At 52.2% G+C, this 12,656-nt stretch overlaps 1 protein-coding gene across 1 annotated transcript in view; it reads left to right on the top strand.

Moving 5' to 3' along the window:
* The first annotated feature begins 2,774 nt into the window (after positions 1 to 2,774).
* TWIST2 (twist family bHLH transcription factor 2) overlaps positions 2,775 to 12,656 on the top strand; it is a 52,260-nt gene continuing 42,378 nt past the window's right edge. Inside the window, 1 exon segment of the mRNA NM_001083748.1 lies at positions 2,775 to 3,427. Coding sequence (NP_001077217.1) covers positions 2,910 to 3,392 — 483 coding nt within the window. The 5' untranslated portion in view covers positions 2,775 to 2,909 and the 3' untranslated portion in view covers positions 3,393 to 3,427.

Consider the following 12,656-nt stretch of genomic DNA (forward strand, 5'->3'; position numbering starts at 1 on the left):
TAATTGCAGTGGGACTGATGACAGATTCTACGTAGAACGCTGTGGACTGACTTGCAAACTGTGGTGCAGAGTGGAGCCCTTGACTCACCGTATCAGGAAAGCTGGCTCCAGAACCCGGCTGGAATCAGGGAGCGACTGCCACTGCCACCTCTGCCAGCCCCCTGGGCTGCTGGGTTCCGCACCAGAAAAGTGACGCCTTCCCTCCCATCTAGATGTGACCAGACACTGCATTACCAGGAGCAATCAAACACCTCCACCCTGGGCTCACCAAGGACGGGGTAGGCAGGGCCTCGGCCCTCTTCCGTCCCACACCCCATGAGATGACATCTTGCAGACCAGGGCTGCCAAAGGCCGAGCGAGGTCATTCGCAGCCTGTCATCCCCTGCGATTCAGGAAGGAACAGGAGAACAAGGATGCAAAGGAGAGTGAGCACCTACCTCTCCACCATACCCACCGTGTACAGCGGGAACCATGCTTTTAAGCCTTGTTGTGCTATGACTGGGAAGATCCCCTGGAAGAGGAAATGGCACCCCACTCCAGGATTCTTGCCTGGAGAATCCCATGGACAGAGGAGCCTGGCGGGCTGCCGTCCACAGGGTCACAAAGAGTCGGACACGACTTGGCGACTTAGCACGCGAGTGTACAAGGCAAGGGCACAAGTGTCGTAATGAGGGCTTGTCCTGTGCCCTCCTGAGCAACTTTTCAAGGAGAAATTTTGAAAGCGTATTTTCCTACAGGAGAATCTTACCTGTGCACAACAGTGTTACTTGGACACCAGTTGTCAGCCCCTCACAAGCCCACTCCACCTACTGCGGCAGCTGAGGTACACGACTGACTCTTAGACCCCAACTGCCAGACATTATTCTTAGGCCCAAGCGCAGTGAGACAGACAGCCCGGTGGAGCAGGCTACCAGGCCGACTCCTCTTCTCCTTAGACCGCCGGGTTCAAGGGTAGGCGGAGGCGGAGGGATGTCTCCGGACTTATTTAAGCTGGGCGGAAGCGGTGCTCTGGAAGCTGACTCCCCACACTGAGCGACACAGAGGAGGTTAAGAGCAGCAAGTCCTTAATGTCTCTGGAAGGCCAACGTCCGTCCTTAGAGGAGCCAAGCCTCGGCGAGGCTGGGGCCCTTCGAGGCCAGATCGCTCCCTGGGCCTTTCTCGCCCTCTCTTTTGTTCCTTAAGTTTTTATTTTAGACTTTTTTTTTTTTTTTTTTAAAGAGACAGGGAAAGCGCTGCTCTAGATAATGTGAGGGCTATAGCAGAGCTGGAGAAGGGGGCGGGCGGTCAGGCGGGGCGGACGGGGCGCGGCGACTCCCAGGACGCTGCAGTCCTAGGACCCTGCGGCCCGCGGGCCCGCCCGGGAGAAGCTGCAAGCCCAAAGAGCCGGGGCGCGGCCGCGTTGTGCTGGGCCTCGCCCCGCTGCTCTGCCCCGCAATCGCCGGCTGTGGGGCCGCCCTGAGCCGTCCGGCCGCAAGCACAGCCCTCGCCCTCGGGTTTCCTAAGGCGGGGGTCGCGGCCCGCCTAGGAGCAGCCGAGGCCGAGCACCCCCGGCCCCGAGTTCAAGTGCAATAAAAGGGCCCAGCGCGCTCTTGATCACGCGGCTCGCCTGACAGCCGGCTCAGGCCCGGGCCTAATTGAGCCCGGCTCACCTGGGAATAGGTTCAAAGGCATCCAGGCCGTAAACCACCTCCAGGCCCCGAGCCAGAGCGGCCTGGCGAACAAAGAGCCCCCGAACCACTTCAAACGCGCCCGCGCTCGGCGTCCAGATGGCGCGGGGCCGGAGGCCCCCGCCCGAGGTCGCCCGCTGAAGCCGGGCCGGGCCCCGCGCCGCGGCCGCTAGGGCTGCCCGCAGGCACCCAGGGTAAGGGAGGCCGGGCACCTCCCCAGACCTCCCTCCGTCCCCGGCCGATTCGCAGAGGGGGAGCCCCGGCCCCGCGGCCTAGCCAGCGCCTTCGCCGGGCTCTCGTACCCCAGGCTGGGCCAGGCAGGTGGGCTCTGTGGGCACTGGGCGCTCCAGCGGAGGCGCGCGCTGGTGCTGAGGTTTTAATCCACTTAGAAGGACAGCCTGCGAAGGGCGTCGGGGGCCGGGGCTCCTCAGCAAGTTGGGGTGAGACACCCCCCTCCCATATAACAGCTGGGCAAAGCGGGCCGCGCGCCTCCAAGGATCCCCGCGGCGCGGCCGTAGGTAGCCGCGTCTCCGAGGGCACCCGAGTGTCAGCCCGCCCGCGGACGGGGCCACTGGTCCCGCACTTCCCCCTCCCCTGGCCGAACGTGCGGGCCACCTCGCTAACTCTCTGTGCGCCCGGGGACAGGCAAGGCTCACACTGGCCCGGGCGTCCCCGGGGGCTCCCCGCCGCGTCCTCACCTCCTGGGAGCGCATCTAGGGTAGGACTTGCCTCCCGTACCCCTCGCGCCGCGGGAGAGACCCCGCAGCTCGGCGGGGCCCGATCTCCAGTTAAGGAGCAGACAAAGCGGGATCGGCTGAGCCCGCGGCACGGCCGGAGAGCGGTCAGAGCCCGGGGCGGAGGCGCGGGCGGCGCGCGCGAAGGCCGGGCAGTCCCGGGTGCCCGCCGCGGCCGGGGCCGAAGGGGGAGGCAAAACTGAAAGTGCCGCGCCGGGGGGCGGGGGCGGCCGGCGGAGGCCCCAGAACTCGTCCTGCCCCCGGTCGCGGCGACCAATCAGCGCGCCGCCCTCGCTACTGACAACTATTTAGCAACCCAGCCCGGCTAGGGTTTCCAAAAAAGTTAGAATAACTTCCTCTCCCGGAGACCTCGGTTTTGCACAAGCCGGCCTTGAAATCAGAGCCTTTCGAGCAACTCGGGGAGCGTGTGCTCGGCGACCGCGGGCTTGGCCAGCGGCGCGCGCTCTGCGCCCGGCGCCCCCAGCCCCTCGCGCGCCGGGCGGGCGCCATGGAGGAGGGCTCCAGCTCGCCCGTGTCCCCCGTGGACAGCCTGGGCACCAGCGAGGAGGAGCTCGAGCGGCAGCCCAAGCGCTTCGGCCGGAAACGGCGCTACAGCAAGAAGTCGAGCGAAGATGGCAGCCCGACCCCCGGCAAGCGCGGCAAGAAGGGCAGCCCGAGCGCGCAGTCCTTCGAGGAGCTGCAGAGCCAGCGCATCCTGGCCAACGTGCGCGAGCGCCAGCGCACTCAGTCGCTCAACGAGGCCTTCGCCGCGCTGCGCAAGATCATCCCCACGCTGCCCTCGGACAAGCTCAGCAAGATCCAGACGCTCAAGCTGGCCGCCAGGTACATAGACTTCCTCTACCAGGTCCTGCAGAGCGACGAGATGGACAATAAGATGACCAGCTGCAGCTACGTGGCCCATGAGCGCCTCAGCTACGCCTTCTCCGTGTGGCGCATGGAGGGCGCGTGGTCCATGTCCGCCTCCCACTAGCGCCGCGCCACCCACGTCCGGACCGGCGCGCCAGGGTAGGTGCTGCGCGCGCGGTGGGCGCAGGCCCGCAGGCCGCGGCTGCGAGGATGGGGTGCGCCTTTCCTCCTAGCCAGAGATGGGGGTTGGTCGGGAAGCTGCCAGGTCCCAGGGGCACCCCTGTGGTTTGGGGCAAGCTCCCAGGCAGGGTATCGGTCGGGAACGGGCGGACTGGTGACAGTCGTTATTTTCCATCCTTGGTGCTGTGGGAATGGTGGGTAAAGGTCTGTGGTTGACCGTCGGGGGAATGGACATCAGAACTGCCTGGAGCCGGCCTGGGGCAAAGGGCTGAGGACCAGTTGTTCTTTGCGTCCCTCGGAGCTGAGGCCGCCCGCGAAGTTGCCGGGCCTGACGGTGCTTTGCCCGGTTCCCGGGGAGAGGCAGCGCGCTTTCGTCGTGCGGACACCCAGATCTCCTTGGCTGCTCGTGCACGTACCCCGGCCCGCGCCTCGGGGACCCGGCCGTCGGCGCCCTGGCTGCCCGGGTGGGCGCAGAGGCGCGGACCGGCGGCGCCTCTGTTGGCCTGGGGAAAGCCGGAGGACCCTGCCCCGCGCGGGCGGCGCCGGGGCCGGTGCAGCACGGGAGCTGAGGACCGTCCGCATCGGAAAGGCGGAGGACAGGGCCGAGGCGGAGGCGCGGAGACCCGAGCGTGGAGGCCGGAGGCAGACATCGCCACGGGGAACCCCGGCTGCCAGCAGGCAGGTGGAGTGGACTTCGGAGCTGGCGGGCTCTGGCCCCAGCTTTGACCCTCGAGAGTCTGGATGGGGGCCGAGCATTCGGTCCGAAGGGTCCAGGCTGGGAAACAGGTTTGCGAGGAGAAAGGGAGGCGAGGCGGTGCAGCGGGGGCCTGCGCGGGAGCCGGCGGAGTGCAGCCGCCGAGCCCGGCGAGTCCCCGCTTTCTCTAGGGGAGCGCTCGGGGTGTCCCGCGCCGGCCCCCTTTCACCAGACACTTCTGGAGACCCTCAGACCTTCCCTAACCGCGGAGATGCTGTTCTGTCCCTTCCAGAAGGCTCTGTGACCGTGGCTGTCTCTCGGGCGATGAAAGGAAGGGCTCACGATTTTTGGTGGGGAGAGGGCCCAGTTAAAAATCCCTCCCTCCTTGGTCTGTTGGACTTTCCTGCTCATCTTGCAGTGTTTTTCTTCACGTCTCCACTTCACACAGAAGGAATTTAGATTAATCACGGGCGTGCAGCCGCCCACTCTCCCAAGCATATCCACTTCTTTCCTATGTGCTCTATGATATATGCACATGTTTTTGCTGTGGAGAGGAAAAGCTCCTCTAGCACAGGTGGATTTTATTTCTTTTTCTTCTTTTTTTTTTAGTTTTTATTTCTGTGCCATGGAACATTCATTTGTGAAATAGGCCCCTAAGATAATAATTATTTTATAGGCTTTTTTTTTGTTTGTTTGGAAGAATTTTTAGTAGAGAGTCACTTAGGGGGATCTTCTCCGATCTCTGTCGAAAGCAGATGGAAAATGTCTCAATCACATATTTTCCCAGGAAAGAAAGTTTGGATTGGCGAGTACTAAAATGCTACAGTGGGATAATACATTAATTCTGGTTTTTGCTGCCTAAATTATGAGCGTCCATTAGTTAATTCCATTTACCCTTTCCACCATGCATAGTTTATAGCACATCTAAAATAAGAACAAACAGATGAGGAAGGTCATCTTTTTCAAATGTACACATATATAGCCTTGTTTAAGGAAAATGTCAACACAATTATCATTAAGGCTTCCCTCCAGAAAATTATTGAAAGCAAAAGCAAGAGGTATTACCTTAATGCAAGAATTTCTTAGGATCATTTAAAATTCACTTAAAAAGAATTGCATTCCTGAAACTTATCAGACATAGATCACAACTGAACAATATACGCAATGAAAGGTATTATTTGTAATGAATAAACGAAAAGCGTTAAAGAGTTTGCTCGGGGGAAAATCTGCAAAATGTAAGAGAGAAACACATTTAGCTGGAGAGCAAATGATCTTTGTGGGACCCACTATTTACTTTTATATACTTGAGTGTAACTGACTAGGTCTGATAAAGCAGTTTCCTTAGTAGACAGATGCCCACAGTGTACAGGACGAGAAGGGAAATGTGAAAATTGCTGACACACGGATGATTTTGGACTTGCCGTGTTTTTTTTATCAGGCGTGTTCGACCAACTTTTGCTTTCTTTCCGTTTTTAACCCGTTCGTCTGTATGAGTGTAGATACAGGCATAATTGGTTTGATTTCCTGCAAATGTTGCTACATAGGTTATGTTGATGTTAAAACATAGGCATATGTATTAGTAAAGACTTTCTAGACCTTCCCATCAGAGGTATGCGATTTTAGTGTCTGCTGAGATACATGAGAAAGTCTGTGTTGAGATGAGCAGCAATGCTATTAAAAGCCGAAACTGTCCCTTAGTACAAAGAGACACAGGAAATGTTGAGTTTGGCTGGTGCTAACGTTTATCCTGACCTTCTTCTTTGGCCTGGTATTTAAAAATGCAAATACACAATAAATCAGGTGTCTTTGGACAGTCATCTGCGTTCATCTAAGCAGAAAATCTCTAAAGGAGTTTTCCGTTTTCTCAATAAATGCCAGAGTCCCAGTGCATGGTCAGAGGCACCTGGGTGAGGTGGCTACTTACTGGACATTTTTCCTGTTCCGTGCTTTGTGGATAAAGAAGACATCTCTCTAACTTCAGCACCATGTGCAGGTTTCCCATAGGTCCCTACTCTCAACATACTAGCTTTGTTTCCCTAAGAACTTTTAGTTACTTTGGAGAACGGAGGGTGACCCTCTAACCATCCAATACATGTAAGCCTTTTCCTCTCTTCAGAAAACTGACTTCTTGGAGATACCTGTCAACAGCTACATTCGGAATGCTAGCTGGTCTCGAAAGAAAATGAATTGCCTGTGGAGAATGGAAATGCAGAACCCTAATCGACCTTTTGCTTGGTCACGGGAAGAAGTAGAATGAATGACCCAGCTACTTGAAATATAGGCAACATTTTGTTATAAAACACCCATTGAAAAGATCTGATGTAGGGCTGACCTCCCTTTCTGGATATTGTTCCCTTAAATGTCTGTAGTTACTCTTTCCATCTTGCAGGAAGCAGGTCTCGCTGCCCATCTGGCCAGAGTGGGGGCTGGAAGCTTGGGACTTTGAGAGTGGCTGTTTGAGGTCATTTGAAATGTAGTACTTTATTGAGGTTTTCTGAGGGCTGTACTCTTTTCAGACAAGTCTTGAGCCTGAAAGAATTGAGTTTTCATGCTCGTTGCTTCTCTATATTTTGGACAGACGGCAGAGATGCCAGATCCCTTTCGCCTGGCAGAAAGATCATAAAGTAAACTCTTTCTGAGTGGAGTACTATAACTCATAACTGCAGTTTAAATCTGGGCTTTAAAAAAACAAATATTTTAATAAGCCAATTTTAAAGGCTGAACTTTTATGACAGTTTTTAAGCTTAGTATTTATATTAATCTATTCTCACTGGTGTCTTAAAAAACCCTGTGAATGTATGCTGGAATGTCTGTTTATGTTTGTGTCTTGTCCTGGGAAAGGATAAATGTGCTGCAAAAAGCAAACCAAAAACAAAGCCTTCTGCGAGAAAGAGTTCATGGATGAGGCAATAAAATTCAAAGAAGAGATGACTAAGTTAGCGTAGCCAAGATACAGAGAGAGCCATAAAGTAGACATAGAAACTGAGGGAGACGGACATGGATGCACTCAAAAGTAAAGCCAAGATGGAACACTAAAAGCAGAAACTGCCTAAAAGCATATTTTACATGGTCACCTGAGTCTACATATGTGATAAAACTGTGTAGGATGAAATATGCACACAACGTGTGTGCGCACACACACACACACACACACACACACATGGGTACATGTAAAACTGGCGAAATCTATGTAAGATATGGAGAGTGTATCAGTGTGAGTCTCCTGATTGTGATATTGTATATAGTTTTTTGAGATGTTACACTGGGGGAAAGGGAATGAAGAATGTAAAAGAATCTCTGTGTATTATTTCCTACAACGTCATGTGAATCTAATATTGTCTCAAAATAAAAAGTTTGAAAGAAAAGATATTCCAGGGGACTTCCCTGGCAGTCCAGTGGTTAACACTTTGCCTTCCAATGCAGGGGGGTGTAGGTTCCACTCCTGGTCGGGGAGTTAAGACCCCATGTGCTTCATGGTCAAAACACCAAGTGTAACAACAGAAGCAAATTGTAACAAGTTCAATTAAGGCTGTAAAAAATGCCCCAATTAAAAACACTTTAAAACAAAAGAAAAGATACTCCACAAGAATTTTAAAAGTTTCTTTCAAATGAGCAAATTATATAAGGAAGGATTATACCCATCTCAGAGTAATAAGCCAAAAATACGCTTTGAGCTTTTTTCCTGATGTCATTAGCATTATTGCACTTTTCAGAATATAAGGGGACTGCTCATATTTTCAACATGTAACTATTTAGAAGTGGTTCCTTATCATTCAGAAACAAAGAGTAAAATCCTAGAAATCTGAAGGAGAAATACCAATCCATATATTTATTCCTATGCTAATCAAGAATATATTTTTCAGAGGAATTTTAGGAAATATTCATCGAAACTGACACATTTCCTTGGAAGATACTAAGTCTGAAACTGATGACATTTGCTTGTAAGATAACTGTCTATATTGACTTACTTACATTTCTCTCTCACACATGCAACTGTTCTAAAGGCAATGACTTATCAAATTATTCATCCAGGAAGTGGATAGATTGAAATGTTAGTATTTGGAGTCATACACAGTTGAGGGGTGGGGAGAGAGAGAGAGAGAGAAACAGAGAGACCCAGAGAGACAGACAGACAGAGAAAAAGAAAGACAGACAGGTATCAAATCCTAAACTCAGTCATGTTTATTTTACATTAGGGTTTGTTTGTTGTTAATAGGGACATATTTTGTGTGTAGGTTCAGTAGTAAGTCTTTGAATGCAATTTAGTTGTATTAAATGAGCTTTAATTTAATGTTTGTTTTGGAGTGAGACACGGTGACATTAACAGTATGATTTTCATGCTGATGTCAACTAAGGCACGGTGGGATTTTTCTCCCGCGATTGCTAGCAGTTGTCACGCTAAGAGCAGACTCAAATCAGAAATTGGAAAAGTCAACATGTAACTTTATTCCGACATAAGAGAAATGTTTCATGGTTAGTTGAAAAGAGAGTCATTTTGAATCAAAACAATGTCTTTCGTGCTTTGAATATCTGTATTATTTTATCCACAACTCTCTCGTTCAGAATAATATGATCCTGTGATTATGTGTAAGAAGGGACCTGACTGGGAGAGTTGAGGCATGGTGTCTGTGGAGGCTGTTATTTATTGCTCAGTTTCTTCCCATCATTTTGTTTTCCTGTTACTTGATCAGGGAAAGACTAAGATGACCCAGCTTCTCGTGACAGCTCCTGTGGAATGGTCATTTCACTTTTCCCATCCTAAGAGCGGTGCCTCTAAAACTGGGCACGTCTCTCCTTTCTTTAGACCAGAATTTCCCGTCGGTTGAATGAAGGGCGGGGTTGAATCCAACGAGCTTTAAGCCATCAAATTCGGTTATTCTGAAAAATACTCCTTTCTTTCTAGCTTATATTCAGCCTTGAAAATAGCCACCTGCATCTTTGGGGTGGGAGGAATGGTCACCTGAGTCGTCTGACATTAAATTCCTTTTTCTCACTGTTTATGATGGAGAGTTTGCATTTGGTTTTCTGGACATGCACATCTGGCATATGACTGGCAGGAAAGATTTGGGCAAAGACCTTAATTCGTATTAACCCTTTGATGGTGACCAAACATCCAACCCCAACCTCAGGGGCTGAGGTTTCTGGCGGGGTCACAGCCAGAGTCTCTCTGGAGAGTCAGGCAGAGCAACTCAGAAGGAAACCTGAGGGTGGGCGTTTCGCCTTGTGCTTGGAGAAGGAGGCGCGGGCAGCATTTCTCCGCCTCCCCGTGGAGAACAGATGCCCCAGCTTTTGTTGTTCCTGTGGTCTTCTGTGGCTGTACAAATAAAATGTCACAGTGGCCTTTCTGTTACAGTCTCTCTGAGAGTCTCCCTCTCCTTAGAGAGTCAGGAGACGTTTGCCTGCTCCAGAGACAAGTGAGGGCTTCGTGAGGGACAGCTTGTGAAATAAACAAACTCCCTGAAAGAAAACACAGGCCTGTGGTTTACCGTCTCTGACTCGGCTGTCGCGGTGGGTTTCTTTGTGTGTTCCGCGTTAATTTAGCATCCTGGAAGTCAGAACGCGAGCAGGCAGCGTGCTCTTTCAATCAGGAAACCCAGAAATGGACATTGAGCTGCTATTTCCCTTCATTAATCTCAGTCCCTGAAGTAGATTCGTTTGCAGGGAGTGCAGTGGGATCAGAAGTCAAAAGCTGTTTGCTTTGTTTGACTTGCTGGCCCCGTGGGTGCAGAAGTGCCTGCTCCCTGCTCGTGTCTTTTCCGATCTCGGACACTCAAGTCCATGGAGGAAGAACAAGGCGAGCTCGCCGCAGCGTTAGCAGGATCGATCCTTACTGGGTCACTTCCGGAGGGCCGGTCACATTGAAAGCCCTGTTCTTAATGAGACCACCTTGACCAACACACAGGCGCTGACTGTTTCTTTGGGAAATGCCTGCCTCACTGCAAATTGGAGAGGAAAGGAGGGAGGAAGAGTCCTTATTTTCTGTCTCAGGTTGAGCATCAACACATCTCTGTTCACATGCATCTGTGCGTGCTAAGTCGCTTCAGTCGTGTCTGACTCTTGGCAGCTCAGTGGACTGTAGCGCCAGGCTCTTCTGTCCATGGGATTCTCCAGGCAGGGATACTGCAGTGGGTTGCCGTGCCCTCCTCCAGGGGATCTTCCTGATTCAGGGATGGAACCACTCTGTTCACATAATTTGGTTCAACTGACAAATAATGTCTTCCCTGAAGATTAATTTTCCTGAATTTAAATCATTCCAAACTGCATACTATACGCTGGGGCCTAAACTGTTCAAAGTCTTCAGGATGCAAACAGCCAAGCGGCTGTCCTCTTTCATGGTATCTGTGTGCGCAGGTGGAACCTGAGACAGACTTGGTCCTTTGTACATTTTTTCTTTGTCTCGTGAGCATTTCTTCTTCAGCTCCTCCCCCTCCCCGACCCCCACAACCCCACACCCTTTCTTATGCTTATTCTTTAGCTGAAATCTATCACGATTATTGACTGGAGTCCACATAAAGGTTTTGTATCATAGCAGGTGAGACAGGAGGAGTGCGAAGGCCATCATCACATCCCCACAGTCTCACGCTCGGGCACAGGGAATAAGCGTGCACCTCAGGTTCTCCGAGTTGAGCAGTCCCGGGTGTTCTGGAAGTCCAGTGGGCTCAGCCATAGATCTGCAGCCAGATCCCCCCGCCCCCGCCACACACACCCCTGTGCTTGGCGACTCCTTCTCCTTAGCGATTGTTGCTCACATTTTCTAGGAAAATTGCTTCACTGATACTGGAAGTCCCCCAGTGGAGATCTGTACCCCAGGAAGCGTGCTGTGTCCTGTTTTGTTGATTTCTCTTGTGTAAAATGACCTGCTTCAGCCGGCCAGAACTGCATGGACCACATGGTGATCCCACCAGTGGGAGCGTGCGGGGCTGGGATTCCGTGGAGCCCGTGTCAGCGCTGCACGGGATCTCCACTTACCTCCCTCTCGTGTCAAGAGTCCACACAGTCAGGTATCTAAGGGCGAAATTACGTCAAGGCTGTTTTGCTGGATGTTGAATTATTGCCAGTTCCAGAAGTCTCTTTAAGACAATTTTTTGAGGATAGAGATTCTCTTTTAATTAAACAGTAAGCAAAAAGCAGGGACTATGATATATTTATCCGCTTATTTCAAAGATCGCTATTGTCTACATCCACTTTTGTTTTATCACATTGAACAATTGTATCTGAGTAATTCAGTGTTTGTACGCATCTCCAGTGATGCTGTAAGCTTGAGCCAATCACTTAGAGCTTTATAACACGACAAAGGTAACTTCTTCAGGAGTGGCAGAGTAAAAGAGAAGGCGAAGGTGTGAATAGGAAAAGTGGTGTGTGGAGAATTTCACATGAAAATAGGGCGATCGAGAGGATTGAGGCCCCTTAGGAAGGAAACAGAAGCTGGACCTCCCTCTGCTGGTCCCTGCAGACCCATCGCCACCCCCCCACCCCCCCACCCCCCAGGCTCCCTCAGGAACCTAGAAAAGAGTGGTTTATCAGAGCCACACCCTCCTGGTCTTCCCAGAAGGTGGCACTTTGTAAAATCCAATAGGGCCCCCTCAGCCCTGCTGGGATGACACCCCAGGCCAGAGGTTGCAGGGCCTCTAAATGAAGACCTGAAGAGCCTTCACCTGCCACGTGCCCCCAGAGCTCAGCATCACCCCAGACGGCATCAGAGGTGTCCCAGAGGTGGCCCCCGACTGCAGGACCCTGCCCCCATCCCTGGGTGCCTCTGGTGCCCGAGAAAGCAGAGGTCCCTGAGAGCTCTGTGGCCAGGGTGGTCCCTCCGCCTAGGGGTGGGGACCCCAGGTGGCGGTCTCCACAATGCGGATCTCTGCAGTGCTCAGCTGGACTGGACGGGTCTTGGACCTGCTCCTGATCCACCCTCAGGTCATGCGGACGGATGCCTGAGCGTGAGCCCAGTATGGCTCGGTTTTTGCCAAGGTTAACCGGAGGCACCGGGAACTCAGCATTTATTTCCTTCTCCTGGGGATCCAGCCCCTCCGTCAAATTTCACTTTCAAGCTCCCCCTCATCTAAAGACACTTGCCCACCTCCGAGGGTTTCGGGGGAAACAGACAAGCCTGGCTTTGCCGAGAGAAGCCGAGCGACCACACTGTCCATCTCGTGAAGTGTCCTTCTGCTGGAGTGGCCAGGCTCCTGACGGTGATAAAGTGTTACTTGCACGGACGACGGAGCTCACCTCCTGGCTTGTCCCTGGCAGCGTGTCCGTGTCAGAGTCTATGAAGCACGCTCTTAGACCATCTGCTCGTGTGGTGTATTTTTTGAAAGTGACGGCGAGTGTCATTCAGTGTTAATCACATAATCTCACTTTTTCTAACCAGAAAGAGGCAAAGGGGACGTGAGGACACAGAAGGCAAAGCTGGTGTGTCTCCTTCACATGCTGAGCTCTCTTCTGCTTGACGCTTCACAGGGTGAAGCAGATATTCATGAATTCTGAGGGCTTTAAATGTCCGTGACTGTATGTGGT

This window comes from Bos taurus, chromosome 3, assembly GCF_002263795.3.
Source record: "Bos taurus isolate L1 Dominette 01449 registration number 42190680 breed Hereford chromosome 3, ARS-UCD2.0, whole genome shotgun sequence".
Lineage (NCBI taxonomy): Eukaryota > Metazoa > Chordata > Mammalia > Artiodactyla > Bovidae > Bos > Bos taurus.